The sequence below is a fragment of the Diaporthe batatas genome, assembly GCF_019321695.1.
Source record: "Diaporthe batatas strain CRI 302-4 chromosome Unknown Contig00008, whole genome shotgun sequence".
NCBI classification, from domain to species: domain Eukaryota; kingdom Fungi; phylum Ascomycota; class Sordariomycetes; order Diaporthales; family Diaporthaceae; genus Diaporthe; species Diaporthe batatas.
Window position 1 is genome coordinate 117,679 of NW_025408555.1, and position 23,702 is coordinate 141,380.

A 23,702-nucleotide genomic window follows, 5' to 3' on the forward strand; every position below is an offset into this window, starting at 1 on the left:
CAGCGCCGCGGCGGAGCCTCCCGGGCCAGGCTCATGTGATGGGTCACGTGCGGAGGGATACACCGGGCTACGTGCTAAGACAGCAGGGGATTACTGTGGTAGCGGCGCCATACCAAGGCCTCGCAAGGCCCTGAAGGCCTGCAGCCACTGCAGCAGTGCAGCTCAGCAGATGCGGGGTCTCAGCCAGCACTGGCCCAAGCTCCAACGGAGGGCCGGCGGGGCACGAGGGCCCTGTTCAGTTGGGCCTGAGAAAAGCAAGGTCCCCTCATAATCTCCCAGGGGTCCTTCAGCCACCTTGGCCGACCTGACTGCCTGACAGGCGTGGCTGGCACTGGGCGCCCTGAGCCGACTAGCCGTGTGACAGGCCTTGGTACCATAGAAGAACAGCAGCTATTTACTTAAGGCAGGCTTGCTCCCTGTCGATGCGGTTCTGCTTTCTAAAGTTCCGAGGACACAGCATCCAAGACAGTTCCCGTACCTTGGTCGGCCCTGGGCACCCTCAAGTGCTGAATATTCAATCCTGCCTCGTAGGAGTCGTTGCCGAGTCTCTGTGAGAAGCTTGTTGTTGTCACTGCCGCCGCCGCCGCCGCCGCCGCCGTTGTTGTTGTTGTTGTTGTTGTTGTTGCAGCAGCTGCTGCTTGGTGGATCCATCACCTTTCTCCATCAGTCGAATCGGAACGCCGTCCCTCGGGTCCTCGTCGCTGTCCGATCCCCTGGCGATCCTCTCCGAAACCCACATTTGACACCTGGGCAACTGTGCATCCGCTGTACGGAGCCACGGGGGGAACCTGGACCGCAGGCCGAACCTCTCGAGTCAATCCCAGCCAGCACCAGCCCATTGAACAGCGCACCGGGGTATCATGGCCTGGGGAAAGTCAAAGCCAAAGCCTCCCCCTTCGTTGCTTGGGCAAGTCACTCTCGCCCCCACCGCCCAGCCTCGTCCGTCACACGTCACATTGCCCAAAAGCTAACCTGTGCCCCGACTGCACAACCACAGCCAGCTGCTCCCTCTGGTCATCCTCTTCGTCGTCGTGGCTGTCCTCGTCTTCGTGGGCTACCACGTCTATCAGAGCGCCAACAAGATGAGCGGGAGTGTGTCGGAGCGCATGGGCAAGAAGAACGTCGTCTGGACCAAGGATGGCGTAAAGGTCGGCCTTAAGCATGTCGAGAACGAGAGGGAGGTCGATGCCACCCAGCGCTGGGTCGTCAATGCCTGGAACTTGTCGTCGGACAAGTCTGGCAAGAAGAACAAATGAGACGGGCACTGGAGACCCGTCTTTGATGTCCAGGGGCGGTCCCTCGGAATCTCACGGCGGTGCGGCTACCCAACGTCCAAATGGGTGTTTTGGACGTCTTGCAGGATGGAGAATCCAGTTGAGGAGCAATGCAGGCCGGCCCGTTTGGAAACTGGTCTCGATGATTTCACGATGTGTTTCCTGGAGTAGTCACAAGCCCGAATCGGAGTAGTCATGAGCCTACGGGGCTTCACTGCGGGAACGGAGCATAGGCGCGAGTGCCTTATCCACTCGCCCACGACTGCTAGTGCCGTGCTTTGGAAGCTCGTCGGTGCTAGTGTGCGTTTAACTCCCAAACCTTGGGGATAAGACATTGAGTGTTACAGACGAGATCGATCTGTGTGAATCCCCCGTGCCTGACTCCTGTGTGGGACGGCAGATGCAGCCAACAACACTACATGTATTTATTTGTGGATCGAGCGGTCATTCATTCAAGGACAAAGACCGACTACGTGAGCCCAAAGCAACTCCAACCCATATGCAGACGGTTTCCCAGGGGTTCTCCTTCATCCTGCCTGCCCTCCAAGGCTAGCCTAGCAGTTGCTCTCAGGAACGGTTCACCCGCGTAGAGTATGCCCGCCCTCTAGTGTGAGCCCTTCGTGGGTACCGACGGGGAACTCTCCCACCACGGGCGTCCTCAAGGACATTTGAGATGCTCCCTCGTCCGGGGCGGGGAAAGAACAAAACTTACTCCAAAACCAGGCCGTGCAAGAAGAAGAAATGCCGTGAGACATGCATCAGAACAGAACTACCTCACACACCCAAAACAGCCCCATGAGGTCATCCAGGGTACACATATCGAACATCGTAGACACCGAGGCGGTTTGGCCCTCGTCAGACGCTCAGCCAGCTCTTGGCCACATACTCGACCCCGCCGCCCGTGTTGTTGGTGGCGTTCTGGAGGAGCTCCTTGCGCTTGCTCTCAAACTGCTCCTTCATCATGGCCTCGCGCTGCTGCAGCGGGTTCATCGTGTAGCCGGCTGTCGGGGGCGCGTACCGGGCCGACATGAGCTTGACAAAGTTGTGGGCCATGGGGTACGGCTGCGCCATGAGCCCGTCCCTGCGGATCAGCATGGAGGGTATGCGCACGTTGAGCTGGGTGTTGGCGTCAGCAAGGTGGTTCCGGGCGTTACAGCGGCGCCGGGGGGGGGGGGGGGTTAGTTTCTCACCTGGCACAGGATGTGTGCGTATTTCACGCCCAGCTCGTCGGCGATGTACTTGAGCCTCCCCTTCAGCCAGCTCCTCTGCGCGTCGGTCGTGTAGTCCTGGCTCTGGACGCAGCCCAGCGGCCAGGTGAGGAAGTACCCGGCCAGCCCCTTGAGCGAGTCGTCGTCGCCGCACGCGAAGCCGCTCAGCTGCTTCTCGAGGAGGTGCTTCCGCTCGGGCTTGAGGTGCCAGCCGAGGTGGTACGGCACGCTGGCGATGATGTCGGTGATGGTGTCGACGCAGGTCCTCGCGGCGGTGGCGTACTCGGGCGTGGTGCGGTAGTCGACGGGCGAGCACACCCAGGCGGCGCAGCGCACGATGACGGATGCCAGCACGAGCCGGGTCACGCGCACCATGTTCCACACGCTGGCGATGTAGAAGTCGCGGTAGACGTCGACGCGGCCCGGGAACACCTCGGCCCTGCTGAAGTCGCCGCTGGGCACGCTGTCCTCCCACGCCACCGACTTGTACGCCCAGCTGTCGGGCACGTTCTTCATCCACTGCACGCACTCGCGGTCCACCGTCTGCGCCCGCCGGATCAGCGTCAGCATCAGCTCGATGTTCTCGGGCGTCCGCGACACCGTCGTCATCAGCCTCGTCACCTCGGCCCGCAGCTCCGACGTCTTGATGTTGATCTTCTGGCACTCGGCCGCGCTCGAGTCCTTGACCGCGTCGCTGATCCACCAGTCCACCCCCATGATGGGCGCCTTGCCCGACGTCAGCGTGTGGATGATCATCTGCGTGCGCACCGCGATGAACAGGAGCAGCCCCGTCTTGGTCCGCAGCTGCTTGCGCCCGCGCTGCTTCACGAGCGAGATGGCCCCCTCGATGTGTGAGCCCCAGGAGAACATGCCCATCTCCTTTGCCGTTATGTTCTGCGGCCGGGACGGCTCGGGTCAGCACTGCCGTGCATCTCTCTCAACATTCAACGGGGAACGTTCAACAGGGGGCGGCGCAGACTCACCTCATACAGCCCCAGCAGTAGCACCGCCGCCAGCGTGCCGTCCGTCTTCGAGGCCTCTGGGTCCTTCAACGCCGTGTGTGTTGCCGCCAAGGCCTTGGTGTACTCTGACAGCGCCTTGTCCGGGATATCCTCAGAGGTTGACCTCACACGGTTGCCAAGGTGGGCCAGAGAGCAGGCGTTGAACGCGTGCTGGAGGTGGCTGTTCTGGTTTTCCGACTTCATGAGGGGCAGCAGGTAGTCCATGAACCCCCTGGTGCTGCCCTGCCGCGGCACGAGGATGAAGTTGGAAAAGAAGTGGCATGAGGCCAACTGGTCGGTGGGGATGCTGAGTAGTGGCGAGATGCTCTCGCCGCTCGGTGACCGGACAAACTCCTTGGCGATGGGCGACAGCGACTCGATCGACGACGGGGAGCCGACCATGCTGCTCCTGTCCGACGACGACGAGGCGACCGAGCCCTTCCTGTTGGCTTTCTGCGCCCGCCTCTCGGTGGCCTTGGTCTCATTGCGGAACACCAGGTCGAACTCGTCCTTGTAGCCAGGACACTGCCGTCGTGACTTGGCACACTGGTTGCATGTCGGCTTTGCCTCGTCACACTAGATTGGATCGTCTGCATCAGCACCGGAGCGTATCTTCCCTTCCCTGGGGGAGGGAGGGGGGTCTCGGATCGGAGAGAAGTGGGACTGTGGCGCTGATTGCCAAAGAGCGAACCAACCTTTATCCTTCTTGTACGGCACATCTGACAGCCCCTTGAGGGCTTCCCACAATAAACCATGATGACGGGTTACCGCGTCCAAGCGGGTGACGTTGAGATGTGTTTTTTCGGTCTGAGAGCAGCACAGGATAACTCCCAGGTAGATTGGCCGGACTCTGCAATATCCAAGTGCTCGGGTCTCCAGCCAGTACTTAACAAGGAGGATATAGCGTTGGCACGGCAAGGGATTGTATATATTTCCCGGCTCTGACAGATGGGGGCCACGCCTCGAGTTGAACAACGGCAGTTCGCGGTGATGGCGTGCCGTCGCCGGTCCAAGGTACGTCTCAAGCAGGGGCGTGCGCGATCGACGGAGTATGAGCGGCGAATGAGTGCACTGAAACTGACCGTACTTGTCGTTGACGGGCGATCATTCGTGAGTGAGCTATAGGCCAGAAACAGATAACCCCACAGATCGGTGGTGAGATGCAAGTTGAAGGATCCAGGAGCCAGAGTCCGTGAGAAGTGGGACGGAGTTGTGCAGGAGGACGAGCGCCAGACACCAGGAATGGCACAAGTCGGGGATGTCTTGGGGATTGGGGGACCAAGGCCGAGGATTCCTCTTGGGCCGTCTGGAGTGGGCAGTGTGGTTGTTTCGATCGACGCAGAGATGATAGGACGAAGTAGTAGTGGACTACCAGCGGGCCTTCACGCACATGTCTCTCGGCACGGCGCTGGCTGGTGGCGCCGGATCCGACCCCGGGCAAAGAGGGCAGGAGAATACAGAGATATGCGAGGCTAATGCGGCCTGGACCTGGGCTTGGAAATTGCACTGGGACGAGACGGGCGGGCTGGTCAATGGAGCGCAATGCGGCCTAGGTACCTAGGTAGGGAGCACAACAGCGCGCGAGCGGTCAGGTCCGAGGGGGTGTGAGAGCGACGGACAGGCTGCTGGATGCCTCAAGAGATGGTTCAGACAGAACTGTATCAGAAAGAGGGCTGAAACGATGGAGGGCATCTCATGGGCATTATGTAGCATGGTAGCATTGACGAGCGAGGAGGCCTGCATCTCTGAGGGTAAGGATATCCCCGGCTCCGACGAGCTCCCCGGACGACTAGCCCGTGAAGCAGTGCAGCGCCCCCATGGCACCGGCGAGGTGGGCCCCCTCCCATCGTCCCCGCTGCCCCGCGCTCCCTGAGAGGCTTGCAAGGCTTGGTCCCTTGGGCGCCGGGTGCCAATGTCGTGGTGGAGGCGTCGCGCTCGGAGCAGCTGTGTGTACCACGGTAGAGGAAAAGCAAAAAGCCCATCTCTGGGCCGCGGCACGGTCCTGACAACAGTAGCGCTGCCGCAAGGTTGGGCCGAGAAAGCAGGGCGGGTCAGGCCAAGGGGCGATACAGTTCGATCTGCTCCTTGACTTCCCGAGAGTGATCGAGCTGTGGCGACTCGGAGGGGGAGCAGCCACCGCCGAGGATGCTATTCCGAGGCCAAATCGCCAGGCAGGACATTGTGTGACAGCGCCAACTGGCCCGCATAGTAGGTGGATGCCGGCTAGGCTGGTTGGCATCTGCTGGGCCCTTTCACGCACTAGGAGGTGATCCCCGGTACCTGATTGCCTGACTGTTCCTCATTGGCGTGCCTGGCCCAGCATCTGCTTCTGGTGCGCGGGAGAAAGTGGGGAGGACTGGCAGACAGGCCAGGCCGGGCTGGCTGGCTGGCAGGGAGCTGTAAGAGACAGATGCGATCACTGATCGGGCAAGAACCGACATTTGCGCTTTGACAGCCAGTCGAAACAAATGGCGGCTGCCAAGCGCGATGGTGAGGCCCCTGGCTGGCAGCCTCTCCCGAGCCTCACGACTAACAAGGTCGCAGTCGGGGGAAACATGACGTTGCCCCAGCCTGGAAGTGACGAGCGCCGTTGTATGCGTCCGAACAACAACCAGACGACCACAGCCGCCGGGGGCAGCCGGTGCCATGAGAACCGGTAACCTTCACAGTAGACTTTTGTGCGGGCCCACCGGGAGAGAGACCGCACGACGTCGAAAAAGGGTTCAAAGGGTGAGAGGCCAGAGTCAGGACGTGCCATCGGGCGTTGCTCTGGCCTTCGCTTCGTGTTGTGATGATGAAAATTCCCCGACCAAGATGGCCGGCTCCACCAGCTCCACCACAGCAGTTCCACAGCCGACGACGGCCCAGCTCCACCGCTCCACCGCTCCACCACGCGCTGCACGCCTGCACGCCTGACACGGGTGTGAGTGGAGGCCGGGGAGAACCACCAGCCTGCCAACGCCCCCAACGTCCCCATCAGGCACATGTGGGAGATGCTGGCGCGGGGCGCAAGGGTCATCACATCTCTCCTCTTGTGGCAGGACGTGCTACTGTGATGGGCAGTCGTCTGTGATGTGCAGTCGTCTTGTGTCTTATCACCATGCCGCCATGCCGCCATGCCGCCATGCCGCCATGCCGCCCTGCCGCCCTGCCGCCCCTGCCGACCCGTCGCCTCATCGCCCCATCGCGACGTGACGGCCTGCGCCGCCCCTGCGGGCCTTGGTAAGCGCGCAAGTCAGTTGACGTCTGCAGCATGCACGATAAACAAAAAGCAGAGCCCGGCGTTGCACAACCCAGCGATCTGGAATGCGGCAGCGTAGCGTCCAAGATCTCGCATGTGGCTTCTCGCCGGGTGGCCGCAGAGGGGCCTGGCAATTGGTCCGCTGCTGCGGGAGCATCCAATGGTTCACCAGGCTGCCAGGCCACACGGGTCGGCCAACCGAGCACCTTTCCTGGCTTGGCTCGGCTCGTGAACACATGGGGATGAAACGGCAATATTCGACCTGTTCGCCCCAACATCCATGGCCGTGGCAGCCTCCCCAGCACAGCGCGTTTGATCGCCGGCGAGGCGGGCAACGGGGGGTCGCGCTGCTGAGGCTATCAGGGCTATCTGGTGAGATCCGTTCCTGGTCGTGGTGCTGTCGACTGTCGACCGTCGCGGTATTCCGTGTGCCCCCAGACCGACCAGCCCAAACAGACAGGATGTCGCGAGCGCCTCTCGCCTGTTGTTTCCCCCCTCGGCAAACTCCGGCTTCAGTGCCGGGGTCATTGCTTTTGCTCTCAGGCATCCCGGCGATGGCACCTTGCAGCCCAGTGTCACTCCCACAAGGGAATAATCGCCGTCCTTCTGCGGCAGTCAACAGTGGGTCGCACAGGGCGGCACAGTGGGCCTATGGCTTCCCCGCGAGCGCACAAGGGCCCAGGTCACTACCGGTGCGATAAGGAGATGGCGTGAGATCCCAGGGACAGCAGCGCAGATGTGGTCTCCGCGCAAGACCAAAAAAAAAAAAAAAAAAAGCAAGCACAGCCCTCTGTGCACGCAGACTCGGCGAGCACATGCGGTTAGCCACCAAATTGCCCGTATATCGCACCGTGATAAGGATGCCGGGGCGCCCAAGAATCGCTGAGAAGGTTGGCTCGGAGTCCCGACGACGGCACAGTCGCCAGCACTGCCAACTGTAAAATTAGCTACACAAATCGCTACGTAGAGATTCCCGGGCAGAGGGCGCGCGAGGAAATTCAGACGACAGTCGCCGCCCCTGGCCGCCCCTGGCCCCTCCCACACCACTTCTCTCGCCAATCCCCCACGTGCGAAACCGGATACGGCCCTCAGCTGTCAAACAGGCCCGCAACCCCGCTGAGGTCCGGTGAGTCCCGCCTCGGGGCCCTGCCGTTCGAGGCTGGGGCGGTCATGAACTCCTGGGCCATCTTGCTGCGGCCTGACGACTTCTTCTTGAAGACCGAGGGGTCAGAGCTCTTCTGCACCTTGCCCATCTCCGAGATGCTCACCCCCTTGAGATCCTTGAGCAGGTCGAGGATGTGCCCGCGTTGCTGCCGGGGGTTGGCTGTCGCGCGGGCAATGTTGGCGATGCAACCATCAACCTCCCCATGCTTGATACTACCGAGCGAGCACAGCACCTCCCGTGGCGTCTGTGTGACCGGGCTGTAATTGGAAACTATCGCTGCCATGACGTTCCCAAGCTCCCTCTGGAGTTCCACAAAGTACGGGTCGTGCAGCGACGTGATACACGCCTTCAGAACGTCCGTCGAGATAAACTCCCTCACGGCATTCGCGGTGTCCTCGGGAATGGGGAAGTTGTCAGCAGTGGATGCATGCTTGGGCGCCGCCTCCGCCTGTGGCGCGTTCATGCTCCGGAACTCGGGTATTATTGAGCGGAACACCCGAAGCACAACCCCACAACACCTGCCGTCATGCATGACGATGGCGTGGGCCATAAAGACCAGAAGCGGCTCGATGATGGATGAGTTCATCAAGCAGAATTTGCGCAGGGAAGGTTGTTGAGGGACATGCTCAGCCCCGTGTTCGGGTTGGGACTTGTTCTTTGGGGGTGCGTCTGTAGAATAGAGTCAGCTAGGCACGGGAAAACCCTGGCGGAGAGCCAGTAGTCGGTCACTCACCCAGCCTCGCGGGGTCCAGAAAGTCCGCCACCATCATGACCGCAGAGTAAGTCAGCTGGCGCAGGACGCTTTCCGCCTTCATCTCCTCGGTCAGCTCGTCCGCAGCCGCCTGGATGTTCCCCGCCTGCTCCAGCTTGTCCCACTCCGACTTGATCTTTGCGTCCATCCGCTGGAAGCAGCCCGCCAGTATCGGTGGCAGGAAGTGATGTCGGAGCTCGACAGGGCACATGTCCACCAGCAGCCTCACCAGGTTGAGGAGAGCTATGAGCTGGTGGGGGGACAGGCAGTGGGAGTCTGCGAACAGGGCGTGGGCCAGCGGGTTCGGGAGCTCCTCGAACCCGTAGAACTGCTGCTCGAGGCAGCTCATGCAGAAGATGACCGAGTAGCAGAACTCGCGGATGTAGCGGATCTGGCCACGGATGGACGATGCCAGGCCTTCCAGGGTGTTCTTCTTGTTGATCACCCTGGCGTAGAAATCATCCTTGCTCCCCTCAGAAATGCCGGCTTGCCAGAATCTGTCCGTGAGCACCCGGCCGACGATGGACTGCATCTCGCTGGGCAGCAGCGTCCAGTTGCTGGGGTTGGCGGACGCGTGCGCATGGCTGCGCCGGGGTTAGCAGGCAGGACTGGCAGGGCTCGGGATGGCAGCTCACCTTAGGAACTGGAGGAGCTCAGGGAGTATGATGGGGAAGCTGTCTTGCCACAGGGCACACGACGCCTGGTATGACGGCGAGGACTTCTCGAGCTTGTCGACGGAGTAGTTCAGGAAGGATTTTGTGGCGCGCAGGGGCAAGAACTGCGAGAGGATCAGAGTAGACCACACAGGCGGGGGGACACACCAAGCTTACCTGCTGTCGCTCCTCCAGCTCAGCCTGTAGGGCAGCGCCCTCGGCGTCAAGCTCGACAGATCCCCAGTCTGATATCTGATCGACGCGGTGGCTGGCCAGATATCTCTGCGCCTTGTCGAGCCCGGTCATTTCGCAAAAGCCCTCGTATGATGCAAGGGCGCGCTTCAGATTCTCGTCTCTCCACTGGGCCTTGACCGGCTCGACAAAGGCCTGCAGCCGCTGGATGCGGGTTGACTGGTCAATGTTGGTGGCGCGATGGATGATGATGAAAAGAAACGTCTTGTAATTAACCAGTCTCCGCTCGTCCAGCGTCCCCGAGGCGCTCATCTCGTTGATCTTGGCCTCGAGCTGGTCATAGACGCCGAGCAGGTTGTCCGGCATCTTGAAGGCCAGCCGCTGGAGCTCGTTCAGGCTCTCGGCCTGGAGATCCTTGATCGCCTCGTTGAACGCCCTGTGCTCGGGGTGGGTCGCGGGCCAGGTCATCAGGATGTGCTCCAGCACCTTGAGCATGAACCCGTTGTTCTTCCTCAAGGCGGTTGTGGAAAAGGCAACCAAGAGCTGCAGGAGTCGCTTCTGGATCAGCGGGTCTTCGAATTTCATGTCGATCAGCCGGTTGCACCACGCCTCAAGGTGCTCGTCCAGCTGTGCCTTCTGCGCCTCGACCTGCTGCAGGTCGGCACCCTTGGGCGGTCTTGACCTCACGTAGCCCTTGAGCGCGGACTCTATCACGGTGAACTGTGCATCGACACGGAGATAGGCCATGGAGCTTTTCACATAGTTTGCCGGGTTGGTCGGCGGCTGCCCGTCGTAGAGGTGCTGCAACACAGTGTCGGTCTGCCCGAGGATGTAGTTGATGGCATCCGAGAGCGTCAGTTCCACGATGCTCTCGATCACCTGAGAGCTATAGCGCCTGTAGTTCCCTAGGAAGGCATGGCGCTCCGGGATCGTGTCGGTATCTTCCATCAAGAGGACCAGCGTAGGGTCCGAAGTCTCCTCCGGCAGGCTCTCGTAGCGGACCAGCCTGGCGCTGCACAGCTCCAGCAATGGCCCGACGAGGCGTGTCTTGACTATCGACGGCCCCAGCGCCCTGTGGCTGAGCAGCCTGGTCCAGGTGACGAGCACTGGTATCGAAACGACGAGGCTCTGGCTCTGGACGACCTGGAGCAGGAACTCGAGGAAGGGCTGGATGTCGGCACTCGAGGGGATCAAGCTGAACTTCCTGTCCAGGTAGTTGCCCAGGTGAGATATCGTCTGGGCATGTCAGGGTCTCCATAGCTTGCGACGTAGGACGTGTGCACTTACTTCTGAAAACTTCTTGGCGAAGAGGTACTTGTCGTCGTCAATGTCATCGGCGTCTACTGTAGACCACGCAAACAGCTGGGAGAAGCGCTCGACGCATTGCTTGTCATACATGGGCAAGACCAGGGCCGAGAACTGCTCATCGCCAAAGTTGCTCCGGGAGTAAAGCGCATGCAGGGCTTCGAGGGTCGCCTGGACAGATCAGCTCGGTACATCAGTGCAACAGGCCGGACAGCGCACCTTTTGGACAGCGACGTGAGGCGCGACAAGGCCCTCGTAGAGATAGTGAACAGTCCTCGCGGCGATTACGGATTTCGGGAAGGCCCACGGAAGGACGATGGTCAGCAGCCCGAGCGCCTTGACAGCGCTCGACCGCACCTCCTCGTTGCCCTGTATGTCAGATGCCAAAGCCTCGCCGAGCAGGCTGACCGCCCGTTGGAGCCAGCCGTCGGAGCCATAGCGGACGGGCGGGCCGGCCTCGCGGTTGGGGAAGTCCTCGGCCAGCACAGAAACGGGCATGAAGATGTCAACGACAGCCTTGTCCAGGACATTCTCGCGCACGGCGACAATGGGGTCGTCCCCGCCGATGACCTCCTCGGACAGCGAGCCGAGCACGGACAAGACGAACTCCTTGTGCACGCCAAACCCAGGCAGTTGCCAGAGCTGCATGAGCATCTGGTCCATGTCCATCCACTCGGCCCCCCAGCACCTTTTCGCGACCTCAACCCAGAGCTGCGCGATCTTGTTCCGGACGTACTGGGGGTCGTCCCTCGAGGCCTGCTGGGCGAGCTCCAGCACCCATCCCCTCAGGTAGGCAGCCTCCTGGTCGTCGTACTCGGCCCATTTGTGGATGATGGAGTGTTCGAGGAGCGAAAGGCCGTAGTATCGGACAATGGGCGACTGCGCCTTGTCGGAGGCGAGGGTGAAGCCATGCGACGGGCCCTCCTTCAGGGACTTGACCTGCTCGAGGAAAGCTTGCGCTTCGATGCGGGACTGATTTGCTGATCTCGGGTTGTAGACCACCTCGAGGGCAGCGAGGATCCTGGGGACGATGTCGCCGTTGGCACCGGGGTTGAAGCCGGGGTCGCCCTGGCCGTGTGCTGCTCCGTTTGCACCGCCAGAGCCAAAGCCGCCGTTCGAGTGCAGAGTTGCCATCGCCGTTCTTGTCCCTCTGGCAGTCGAGGCGGTTGAGGTACTGCCTGTGTCCGCCCACACTGATGCGAGACTCTTGTGTGACGGGCAAGGTTAGTCCATCGCACGAGAGGAGCACCTCGGGGGGGGGGGGGAGCGGGAACGCGACAAAGTCACCAGATACAGCCGGGGGTGGGAGGCTGGGGTGACTCTGGACGGCTGCGATCCTCTTCTCGTTCGGTCTGTTGCCCGTCAAAAGGAGGTGGCAGATGCGAGCCTTTGGGGGTGGTTCGCGAGGGTGGTGGGGTCACGAAGGGCGTGCAAAGCTAGGAAACGGGTGGGCGAGAGGGTTGGTGCTGTGAGAGGCTTTGACGTGGACATGCGCAGACAAGAGGACGGCCGGTGAGGTTGAAAGCTGATGATGGGTGTACCACTCCCCTAAATTTTGGGCGCGCCGGAAGCGTGTCTGACAGTCGACGTAGGCGGGTCCCGCCCACCTGGTGGGCCAGCCTTCTAGCCCTGTCTGACCTGAGCTCAAGCAGGGATCAGTGCTTCTAGCGTTCGGCAGGGTGATCTGGGTCAGAAGCCCCACCAGCCAGTGAGTGACACGAGGGCGCCCGCCTGACAGGGGTTCTTCTGGCCTGCATCACCTCAGCTCCGTCACTCAAACAACCGTGGACAAAGACAACACACGCTCAACCCCTTTTCAACCCGCCCTCCCATGACACAACAGTTACAACCGGCCACCGGCCACCACCTAGCTCTGCGTGGCCACTGTCCACTGCTTGGGCTCCTGTCACAAATCCAAAGCCACTCACGCTGCTAACGAGGCTGGCTGGCCATCCCGTTCAGGCTACACAACGGCGAGCACGTGCTGGCCTGGGATGCAACTTTGCCATGCGTGTTACAAGCAGGACAACAGACAAGGTGGTGGGTTCACCCCGCAGGAGCGGACACGGGCCTACCGATCAGAGATCCATCAAAGGGGCACACACAAAGTCTAAAAGGTAATATGGTATTGCTGCTCAATAGGGTGTCAGGCGCTCAGCATGAACACACGATAGTCTACATCGCTCTGCAACGGCTTGCGCAGTGGTATTACAGCCCAAGAATATTGACAACAGCGATCCACCTTCTACCCGTCTCGCAGCCAAGGCGATTACTTCTCGCCCGGCACGGTAATCTCGAACACTATATTCATCAAGCGTCAGCAAGGCTCGTTCGCCAGGAACCGGTCAGGAGAGGAGATGGTGTTGGCTTACAGTGAACAGGGTGGGAGGAGAACTGGCGCGCCGGCACCCTCTTCTGGAACAGGTAGTCCAGCTCGGCAAATGTGCGGTTCTTGGTCTCGGGCAGGAAGAAGAAGATCCAGACGGCCCAGATGCAGCACAGCCCAAAGTACAGCATACCAGCCTTGGCGCCCCAGTTCCACGCGTCGGCGCTGTCGTTGAGCATGCGCGGGTTGAGCTGTTGCAGGATGATCTGGCCGACGACGTACATGGCACGGCCGAGCACAATCGTCTGCGCCCGCACACGGCTCGACGACATCTCCCCCACGATGGTGTAGGTCGTCGGGCCGAGCGAGAGCTTGAAGATCAGGTTTACCAGGATCAGGACGACCGCCACGGCGATGGCGACGTTTTTGGCGCCCGGCACGAAACCCATGATGCCGATGACCAGCATGAGAAGGCCAATGCTCGAGGACCCGTAGAAGAAGAAGATCCGACGCCCAACCTTGCCCATCAGAGAAATGGCGATCGCCGTGCCCACGATGTTCACGGACTGGATGCCCATGTTGTAGTTGAAGGCTTGGACCTGCGGCATGCCGGCGGACCGCAGGAAGATGGTGGCGTAGGAGCAGATGGCCTGCCCGTTCAGGATCTGGATGATCCAGGCCATGCAGACAATGCCGGTCCGGCGCAGGTTGGTGCCGCGGAAACAGTCGCGGTAAGTCGCACCCATCGCCTCGATCTTCTCCATCTCGTTGGTGTGCTTCATCAGGGCGAGCGTCTCGGCCATGGTCTGCTCCGTGTAGTGGCCCTTGCGCGCGAGGCGGCGCAGGGCCTTCTCGGCATCCTCGAGGCGCCCGCGGCGGACGAGGTACCAGGGGCTCTCGGGGGCCACAAAGCCGACGATGAACAGAGGGACAACCCAGATCCACTGGAGGGCATAAGGCACGCGCCATGCCAGGTCCCCCGGGAGACCCAGCGAGCCACGCAGCACTCCTGCCGCCAGGAACGAGCCGCAGCCCCAGCACATGGACACCCAGGATGTCAGGTAGCCCCGCATGGCTGTAGGGCAGATCTCGGCGGCGTATGCAGTCGTGAGTGTCCTGATGGCGACGTCAGTCCTGCCCCGGATCCTAGGATGCCGCACTCTAGAGCCTCCCAAAACATCACAGGCCGGGGGTCACGACGGATGAGAAGTGGTGCTTACTGGAAGATACCCCAGGGAATTCCGCACAGGATGTTGGCGGCGAACAGCATCTGGACGTTGACGGCGAAGAACAGCGTGAAGATCGTGGCGCCCATGAGAGTCATGGCGCCCATGTAGACTCGCCGACTCCCGAACCGCGACTGCAGCCAGCCGTTCAGCAGGAGACCGATGATGCTGCCCAGGTTGTTGCCGTTGCCGATGGCGGCCTGCCACGAGCTGGGGATGTGCTGCTTGCCGTTCGCATCAGGCCACCCGAACCTGTTGAGGTAGGCCTGTTGCCCGAAGAAGTTGTTGATCAGGCCGACATCCATGCCCTCCATGATCAGGGCCATGCTCAGGAGCATGCTGTAGACGGCGGCCGGCCAGTACCGGCTGAAGAGCTCCTTGCGGGGGAGCTTGGTCTCGGCCTCGCTGGACGCAGCTGCTGCCTCCACGAGGGCCATGTCCGCGGTGTGGTACTCGGCGTACTCGGCCTGGTTGACAGACCCGGGCCCCTTGGCCACGGACTCGGCCTGCCCCTTCTCGTTGTCGGCCATGGTGCAAGTGTCGGGTTCTGGCGGCCTGCTCAGCGGCGGCCTGGTGGTTTGAAGGATAGGGGACTCCGGTGAGGGACAAGATGAGGCTCAACCAGAGGGCACACGGAAGGGATGAGGAGGGGGGAGACGGGATGCAGATAAGCACGTCCAAATGTTGCATTTTGTCTCTGGTCGTCCCGGTGGTCTGGACCAGGTGTTCCATGCCAAGTTGCCAAACTTTGCGCCAAGCGGGTGTCCACCAACCACCTGTCACTTGAGCAAACGTACCAAGGTGAACTCGCACAAATCAACACCGAGTTCCTACTAGCCGCCCTCCCCCCAAAGTCCCCGCAATATCCCCATGGGGAACAATCCCATGGGCCCACCCGGCGTTCTGGACCCCTGACAAGAACGCGCAGCTAGCTCGGCTAGCCTCATCCCATGGTCACAGGTCCCCCAACCGGAGATATCTGATGGTGGCTCCCAAGACGCCGCGGCCAAGACACCACGGAGCTGAGCACCAACTACGGCACCTTTGCACCGAGGCGACGGGCGCCTTTCAGCCGAATTACGGGCGTCTTTAAACCGAAGAAGCAGCATGTGTGCAGGCGGGGAAGAGATCCTTCAAACCAACGGTTCTCGCGGTGGTCGGTCAGGCGAATTGGATTCTTGGCTGATAGCTGCCCAGACCAGCCTAGCCCAGGGCGTGTCCCCTCCCCTGCATTACTGGACGGCCAACCGCAAGTCCCATGTGACCTTCCTCAAGCGTTCCCTGCTGACAGTCGAGCTCAGTAGCCACGTCTTGATGCTGCCTTGCTGATAAGGGTGACGTTAGTCCTCATACGGGTGCTAGAGCAGAGAACTACAGGAGAACGGTGATGCTTGCGGCGCGGGTGCTCGACCTCGGGCTGGTCATCGACGACCTGTTCGCGGCGTCCCTGGCAGCCTCATTTCCATCTTTTTCTAGACGATGTGCTAGGCCACCGGCCTTGCGCACCAGAGTCGCGACTTTGGCGAGGTTTTGGTCTGCCTGTGTGTCCTTCTCCTTGGAACTTGCAAGAAGAGACGACAAGGTGCCAAGTCCTTCCAGCATCTTACCGAGCCTCTGGTCAGCAAGCGCGCTGCGCGAGGCTGAGTCGCGGTCGAGCTCCTCGGCCTCCAGCCTTGTAGATTGTGCGTCATGCAAGGCCATGTCGGCCTCGGCCCTGGCGATCTCTGAGAGGCGCTTCTGCTCCTGCGTCTCGACCCAGCTCAGGATCTCCTCGAGCTCGGTCCTCTCCTGCACGACCAGGCCTCGCCTCTCCTCGAGGCTGGCCCTGTCTTGCTCGAGCCGGGTCTGAGCACCTTCAAGGTCCCTTCTGTCCTGCTCGAGTCAGCCTTTAGCTGCTTCAAGGTCCTTTTTTTCCCGCTCGAGAACCTCCTGGTCCTGCTTGAGCACGATCTCGGCGGCCCGGTGTGCTTCTTGCGCGCGGGTGACCTCCTGCCTTTCCCGGGCAAGATCGGCCTGGAGTTTCTTGTTGCTGTCGACGAGGTCCTCGTTCTTGCGCAGAGCCTCGTTGGCAGCCCGTTCGCGACGCGCAAACTCGAGCTCGCGGGAGACGACGGGTCCCACCTTGCCGAGGGCACACTGCAGCGAGCCCATGAGGGTGTCCCTGTCACGCTCGCCCGCGTCTCGCTGGCGTTTGAGTTCCTGCACGGTCGAGTTAGCCGTTGAGAGCTCGAGAACAAGGCCTTCGACCTTTCTGGTGGAGCTCTTGGAGCTCGCGCTCCCGGCCGTCGAGCTCGCCCTCCCGCCTGTTCGACTCGTGCTCGGCCGTCCTGAGCCTGTCACGGATGATCTGGCAATGGTCCAGGATCAACCCGATCTGCGAGGTATAGTTGGAGAGCAGGTGGGTGTTGAGTTCGTGCCCACCGGTCTCCATGAGCTCGGCCGCGAAGTCTTTCAGCAGCCGTAGCATCTCGACCAGGTTCTGGCTGTTTTCGATAATTTCTTGGTAAGACATTGTGGATGATTGGTCGATGAAGTGGTTATTAGGTTGAGGTTGGGTTGAGTTTGCTTGCGCGTGAGGATGTTCTTGTTCTGCAGTGCGGTGTCGCGTGGTTAGGTTGGGAATCCAGCGCGTGTGAACCACGGGGCGCGCTTTGCTTGCAAACACCACACCTCCTAATTCTGAACAAACCACGCAAAGACCACAGCGCTCGTTCAGAGACCAACTACTGCTCGAATTGGATACTGAGTCCTCGACACTGTTTAATCCCCCCTCAGACTAACAACCTATTACCATCAACATTCGCGATGGACACCATCACCAAGAACAACCCCCAGCCCACCGCGCAGGTCCCTCTGCTGTCTGGCAACAGGCTCGCCCTGACCACGGCGCTGCTCCAGGGAAAGTCCTACTACGAGCTGGGGCTGATGTTCCAGCGGCTGGCGGACGAGGCGCGGAGGCTCCCAAAATATCTCCAGGGCGTGAACCAAGGCGATGCCTACATCACAAGGCTCGAGGAGATGAGTGACCCGACTTCTGCGATATGGCGAATCTTCCATACCATCCCCAGAAAGGTCCTCGAGTCCCTTGTGCTCGGCACGTTTGCGCACGATTTCCTGCGCACGCGTGACAGGCCCGAGTACTATCGAGACATGCAGGGGTACGGCGTGTACGCCGTCGCCGTCGCCGTCGCCGACCGCCATGGGGCGTGGCTGAAACCCAGAGAGTTGACCACCCTGATAGACAACCTCGAGAGGTACATCGAAGCGTCGATATCCTACTACGAGAACGAAGGAGTCGCCCCCGGGCATCAGGAACAGAGGGGTTGGGACTTTGTGGCCATGGTCGACAACATGTTTGGCCAGCACGCCAAAGAGGACGGGCCCCGCTTCGTGAAGAGCAACGAGAAACATGTCCTCGACGGCTGGCGCGCGCTCGTCGCGAGCCTGAAGCTCAGGAGGGACGAGAGCCTCGCCCTCGACCCGTCCGGCAATAGGCCTCTCCTGCAGGGCCCGCTGTGCGTCGGGAGCACTGCCGAGCTGCAGAACCAGTCCAAGGCGTACGACCCCCAGACCGGGCAGAAGACAAAGCTCGATGGCGTCAACAGGGCATATGCCATGGTCATGTCCCTGATGATGTTCCAGGGCAGAGAGCCGGTGCACGTCTGCCGCTGCGTCACGCGCCTGTGGAACGGCACGGAGCTGCCCATCGCGGAGATCCTCATCGCCACGCTGGGGAACTCGTACATATCCCAAGACGGCTTCAACCAAACGGTCTGCGGCGGCGAGTCTGGCAGGCCCAGAGCAAAGAGGATGTCCGGCACCAAGTCCCCCGGGCTGCCGCCGGCCGCCCAGGCCGCTGAAGGCGGGGGCGGCGTCCTCGACACCGCCGCCGAGGAGTACGTCAAGGGCCGCGAGCGCCACTTCTACGAGAACATCTTCGCCTCGGTGGAGGAGCTCCGCAAGAGGCACGCCTTTGTGAAGGAGTTCTGCCACCTGGAGCCGCTCTTTGGTCCGCCGGGCGACAACATCGTCGACCGCCTCAAGGAGCTGGGGAACGAGCTCGAGATGGTCCGGGACATGTCCGAGCAGGCCGCGCGCTGGGTGGAACGCGCCGAGGAGGCCATCAAGGCCACAGAAGCCCAGATCAAAGTCTACGAGCAGGATCTCGAGATGGCACGGCTGGTGTCGGAGCTCGCACGGCTGCTCGGAGTGCCTGCAGGATCCCAAGCTGGGAGGCCGCCCCCCTGAAGGTTGACGCCTGGATCAAGTACCACCCGGCTGGGCGTTGTCGAGTCTAGCAACAGATAGAAACCAATCAACTAATTAGCACCTGGCATACGGTACCCGAAGTGAACACGAGTTAAAATCCGCCTAAGGCTTTAATATACGAACCTCATCTCGATTAAACTGACGGCCTTTAAGCTGCCTGTGACATGTTGGTGTCCTCGTGCATGCAAATCCTGAACTATACCCTGGCGGCTTGATCTGGAAAGGACTCTACGCAATTGAATGTAACCAACTCTAATTGGGTATTGGCTGCTGTATTACATACATAGAAAGTGGCGCTGACGAGTGAATACAGCCCAATGGTGCCAAGTCGCCAGTCTTGGACCAAGTGTTAACGTGTCGGTGCATCCATATCCCATTGGTGGCACGGGAGCGCATCGCCTACCTAGGCAGCTAGGCCAGTAGAGCACCTCGCCGCCGGCCACTCGGCTTGGGAGCCAGGTGAAGAACCCCCCACCACCTCCACACCACTCCAGCCGGAGGAAGCAGCCATCCTGATTGACAGGCCTGGGCCTAGGCTGGGTGGCGAGATTAAGCACCGCGCCCCGGGCAGGCGGCTGATGTGGGCTAAGTTTAGCCCCCCTCTGGCTGGGTGGCAGGTGGACGGGGCAGATAAGAGAGTCGGTAAATGTTGGGTGTGATGGGAGGAGCGAACCATTGCAAGGGCATGGGTTCCCCAGGCGCGGGCCGCAGTGGTGTGATAGATGGAGTGTGTGGGCAGCGTGGACGTCGTAGGCGGCGAGGCGGCGAGGCGGCGTAGCAGCGACAGCAGCTCCTCGAGAGGTGCCAGACAAGCAGACCACAGACTCTGGCTAGGGACAATTTAGACAAGGGACAATGGCCCCCAAGGACGTACGCAGGCGGCAGGAAGGAACAGGCGAGGTGTGTGGGCCGCCGCCATTGGCTTGTTAACGCACTCGAGCTGTTGAGGCGACGCGCACAGCAGCCATCATCATCAGCCGACGCCGGCACTCCCGCGCTATTCCCCAGGCGAGTGGGATTGCGGACTGAACAGGGCAAGCCGAGCCGCCCTGCCTCCGAAGGCTGTGCGCTGGTCCTGCCGGGCGTGCTGCCAGTCAACTCAGGTGTCGAGGCCAGGCGCAGACGGGGCCGCGCGATTAGTCTTTTTCTTCTTCTTTCCTGTCCTTCTCTTCCCGCGAAGCTGTGTCACCGGTCCCATGCTGACCTCAGGAAACCCATGGTCTCGGTGAGCTCGAAGTGTCGGGGAGTGGCCAGATTCGAGATGGACGACCGAGGCAGAGACAGCTGAGATGGGACGGGGGCGCCGGGAGGGCCTCTGAAGAAGGGCACGATAGGAGGACAGCGACGGCGTGGAGGACTGTCTGAGATTGCCTGGCCGTCAAGGGTGGTTGCATCTGGCAGGGCCAGGAGGCGCTCGGCTAGGACGGCGTGCAGGCTGCAGGCGTGCAGGCGTGGAGGCTGGTTAGATGGAGAGACAAAAAGATGAGGTCGATCGCAGGCAGGCCAGGCTGTTGGGCGGCTGCGGCGTTGATCGGCGGGGGCATGGCATGGCCGGGCTGCACTAACAGACTGGCGGGCAGGCGGGCAGGCGGGCAGTGCTTCGCCTTACGGGCAAAGCCGATGCATATCTGGATGATGGCATCGACGTTGATGTCTCCGGGCACCACCCGCAACAATGGCATGCGACGAGGTCAGCACCGAGACACAGTGCGTGCTGCATTGGGTAATTGATTGCTGGATGCTCTCAGGATCTTCCTTCCTCTCGTCCCAGCGTGGAGGACTTGTCTCAGCACTACACTACATACAGTATATGTATGGCCGGTACAGGGTACATCCAACGCAGGTTGTGCCCCACACGATATCGGCGGGACATCATGTACTGCATACTGCCTCCGTCGGGGCCCTGGGGCGATCCGCCATGTTTCCTCTCCGCTCCACTGCTGGTGGTCTTGCCGCCATGCCCAACCAAGTGCAGACAGACAGACTGACTGACAGAGACAGATGGCTGCGCCTTCTGCAGCACCTTCCCAGTGCCCCACCTGTGATGCTCCCCTTGCCCTGCCCGTCCCCGTGCCTTCTAGGGCCTTGGCTCCTCGTGGGCATTGCTGGCTCGGCCTGAGCACACGACCGTCGTGGTTCCCCGTCGTGGTTCCGTCGCAGTGGCCGTGGGTTCTATTCGCGGCACCCACACTGTGACGGTGGCTTGGGTCCAGGCGATCTTGAATGACCCGTTACCCGTTGCCCTTTAACCTTTAACCTTTAACCTCTTCGCCATCTTGCCGTGCCTGTCTGTGTGCCTGTCTCACTCCAACCCTTTTTCCTCACCGCCGCGTCACCGTACCTACCTACCCAGGTATACATACATCCGTTACGTTCGTTTCGAGACGGGAGAGAACGACACGGGGAGAATAGAATAAATCCTGCCTCCCCCGGCCAGGTTGATACCGTTACTGAGTGTACGCTGCCACTACTCGGTACGCATACCACTTGCCCGCCTGCCTGAGGACTTAACTGCGCCCGCCCTGCCCCTCCCTGGGATCCATATCCAACCCACCTGCCCACCCAGCACTTGCTCAGCCCGCTCGAGAAAAAAACCCACCCGACTCTCCAGGCCGGGCTCTGACGTCGTGCCCTATACTACACCCTTTAATCGCATCGCATCGCATCGCATCGCACCCACGTCGCGTCGCCGGCTCGCCTGGCCTCATCTTGCGCCCTCTTCCAGCCCTCCAAGTCTTTTCGACGGCTCTGCAAGAGGGTGCGCATAGACGGTGTCTCTTTCTCTCTCTCTCTCTCTCTCCCCCTCTCCCTCTCCCCCCCCCCGCCACATCCGACATCCAGCCTACGCCTGACATGTCTGGCTATCCCGGCTATCAAGCCTCGTACGGCGGCGCGCCCCCGCCAGGAGCCTTTCCACCCTCACAGGGCTACTACCCGTACGGACCCCCCCCCCCGCGAGGCGTCTGCCTCTGTTGTCATACGAACTCTCCACTGACCATTGCACCACCGCCTTGTGCGCACCAGTCCTCCGCAGCAGAACTACAACGGCTACGCCCCTCCGCCCCAGCCTGGCTACGGCTATCCTTCCTCGCCCCAGCCCTACGGTTTCAACGGCGGGGTACGTACGACTTCACCTCTCACTGAGCCGCATGGCATCGCACCACCTCCCAGATCCCCACAGCTGACCGTGCCCGTGTCCCACAGCCCCCGCCACAGCAGCAGCAGCAGCAGTACGGCTACAACGCGCCGCCCCAGGGCCAGTACGGCCGCCCAAGTGAGCACCCAACCCCCTCCGTCCGGCCAGCCCGGAGCCCGGGGCCCGCCCCGTGCCATGTACGGCAGCCCCCCTTCTGACACATTGTCCGTCCCGCAGACCACGCACCGCACCCCAGCTCCGACTATGGCCCTCGCCCGCCGCCCGCCGCCCCGCAGCACTTCGGCCACGGCGCCCCTACCAACTATGCCTTCCAGTACTCCCAGTGCAACGGCCGCCGGAAGGCCCTGCTCGTCGGCATCAACTACTTTGGCCAGCGCGGCCAGCTGAGGGGGTGTATCAACGACGTCCGCAACATGTCCGCCTACCTGGTCGAGCACTTTGGCTACAAGCGCGAGGACATGGTCCTGCTCACCGACGACCAGCAGAACCCCATGAGCCAGCCCACCAAGCAGAACATCCTGCGCGCCATGCATTGGCTTGTCAAGGACGCCCGCCCCAACGACTCGTTGTTCTTCCACTACTCAGGTGCGCCCGCATGCCCCAGCTTCTTTCTCGGGCCGCTTTGCTAACATGGGCGCCAGGTCACGGTGGACAGACCAAGGATCTGGACGGCGACGAGGAGGACGGCTACGACGAGGTCATATACCCAGTCGACTTCCGGCAGGTCGGGCACATCACAGACGACGAGATGCACAGGATATTGGTCAAGCCATTACAGCCCGGCACCCGGCTGACGGCAATCTTCGATTCCTGCCACTCCGGCACCGCCCTGGACCTCCCGTACATCTACTCGACCCAGGGCATCCTCAAGGAGCCCAACCTGGCCAAGGAGGCCGGCCAGGGCCTGCTGGGCGTCATTGCGTCCTACAGCCAGGGTGATATCGGTGGCATGATCAAGAAGGGCATGGGTTTCTTCAAGAAGGCCACGAACGGGGAGGAGGCTCACAACCGTGCTCTGGCCACAAAGACCTCGCCCGCAGACGTCATTATGCTTTCGGGTAGCAAGGATGACCAGACCTCGTACGTATCATTTTTGCCATCTACTGTATCTCTGCCGGCCGTATTTCGATATTTTCTGTTGTCTGCCTGGTTGCACAGGGGTCATGGCCGTTTCTGCGCCTGGGATCTCAGCATCATGGCGCCGCCCATCCAAGACGCCCCTGATGCGCCGAATCTACTTTCAATTGCCTTGACATTTCTTCTTCTTTCTTCCTTTGGTGTTGCGAATCATCATGTCATCCGGATCAGGCGGCTACGGGATGGGATACCAGAGGCGGAGTCCTCTGGCGAGCCGATCGACCGCCGCGATCCCCTTCTTTCTCATCTCTCCTGTAGCCATGCTCACACTTGCTAACACGCCAACAGAGCCGACGCGACCATTGCCGCCCAGGCAACCGGCGCCATGTCATGGGCCTTCATCACCGCGCTCAAGAAGAACCCGCAGCAGAGCTACGTCCAGCTCCTCAACAGCATCCGCGACGAGCTCGCCAGCAAATACAGCCAGCGGCCCCAGCTCTCGAGCAGCCACCCTCTTAGTGAGTACACGGAGCGGCCGCCGTGCCTGCCCCCGGCACGGCCATTGCAAACTCGGCCATACTAACAATACTTGTCGTGATTAGATACGAACCTCCTTTTTGTAATGTAGGAGAGCCAGTAGGGCAGACCATTCGAGAGACGCGAGCTCTTTCGTGACACAATTATGACTTGTGTGGATAATTGTCTATAAAGAACCCGGCAGTGCGACTGCACTGGGACGGGCGGGGGTGTATGTGGTTGCAAGCAAAAGGAAATTGGGATTTTTGAACATCAACCAGCCAAAACACACCAGTCGGCCCTGGTGGGGAAGTCCCTTCGGAGCAGGCGAAGGGTGAGGC

At 61.1% G+C, this 23,702-nt stretch overlaps 6 protein-coding genes across 6 annotated transcripts; 3 read left to right on the forward strand and 3 right to left on the reverse strand.

Annotated features, from left to right (window-relative positions):
* Nucleotides 1–329: 329 nt before the first annotated feature.
* KVR01_007118 (uncharacterized protein) lies at nucleotides 330–6,524 on the reverse strand. The gene is made up of 4 exons (XM_044792861.1): nucleotides 4,179–6,524; nucleotides 3,466–4,059; nucleotides 2,465–3,376; nucleotides 330–2,390 (listed from the first exon to the last, which is right to left on the reverse strand). Exons 1-4 carry the CDS (start codon nucleotides 4,236–4,238, stop codon nucleotides 2,130–2,132), a joined length of 1,827 nt encoding a protein of 608 aa, XP_044643371.1. The 5' UTR covers nucleotides 4,239–6,524; the 3' UTR covers nucleotides 330–2,129.
* On the forward strand, nucleotides 861–1,256 carry KVR01_007581 (uncharacterized protein; the record flags this gene model as incomplete). The annotated part of the gene is made up of 2 exons (XM_044781438.1): nucleotides 861–911; nucleotides 1,002–1,256. The coding sequence occupies 2 exons, from the start codon at nucleotides 861–863 to the stop codon at nucleotides 1,254–1,256; spliced, it is 306 nt and encodes a 101-aa protein (XP_044643834.1).
* Nucleotides 6,525–7,603: 1,079 nt separating the features above from the next.
* Nucleotides 7,604–12,407, reverse strand: KVR01_007442 (karyopherin MSN5). Its single transcript, XM_044791396.1, has 6 exons — nucleotides 11,010–12,407; nucleotides 10,773–10,961; nucleotides 9,471–10,721; nucleotides 9,276–9,418; nucleotides 8,623–9,224; nucleotides 7,604–8,558 (listed from the first exon to the last, which is right to left on the reverse strand). The coding sequence occupies exons 1-6, from the start codon at nucleotides 11,922–11,924 to the stop codon at nucleotides 7,813–7,815; spliced, it is 3,846 nt and encodes a 1,281-aa protein (XP_044643695.1). The 5' UTR covers nucleotides 11,925–12,407; the 3' UTR covers nucleotides 7,604–7,812.
* A 147-nt stretch (nucleotides 12,408–12,554) lies between these two features.
* On the forward strand, nucleotides 12,555–20,205 carry KVR01_007572 (uncharacterized protein). Its single transcript, XM_044783007.1, has 2 exons — nucleotides 12,555–12,907; nucleotides 12,965–20,205. Exon 2 carries the CDS (start codon nucleotides 17,148–17,150, stop codon nucleotides 18,588–18,590), a length of 1,443 nt encoding a protein of 480 aa, XP_044643825.1. The 5' UTR covers nucleotides 12,555–12,907; nucleotides 12,965–17,147; the 3' UTR covers nucleotides 18,591–20,205.
* On the reverse strand, nucleotides 13,060–14,872 carry KVR01_007607 (uncharacterized protein; the record flags this gene model as incomplete). Its single annotated transcript, XM_044787450.1, has 3 exons — nucleotides 13,060–13,091; nucleotides 13,163–14,232; nucleotides 14,337–14,872. 3 exons carry the CDS (start codon nucleotides 14,870–14,872, stop codon nucleotides 13,060–13,062), a joined length of 1,638 nt encoding a protein of 545 aa, XP_044643860.1.
* A 1,259-nt stretch (nucleotides 20,206–21,464) lies between the features above and the next one.
* Nucleotides 21,465–23,473, forward strand: KVR01_007268 (uncharacterized protein; the record flags this gene model as incomplete). The annotated part of the gene is made up of 7 exons (XM_044786348.1): nucleotides 21,465–21,547; nucleotides 21,636–21,729; nucleotides 21,816–21,885; nucleotides 21,985–22,353; nucleotides 22,410–22,848; nucleotides 23,194–23,363; nucleotides 23,448–23,473. The coding sequence occupies 7 exons, from the start codon at nucleotides 21,465–21,467 to the stop codon at nucleotides 23,471–23,473; spliced, it is 1,251 nt and encodes a 416-aa protein (XP_044643521.1).
* Nucleotides 23,474–23,702: the final 229 nt, after the last annotated feature.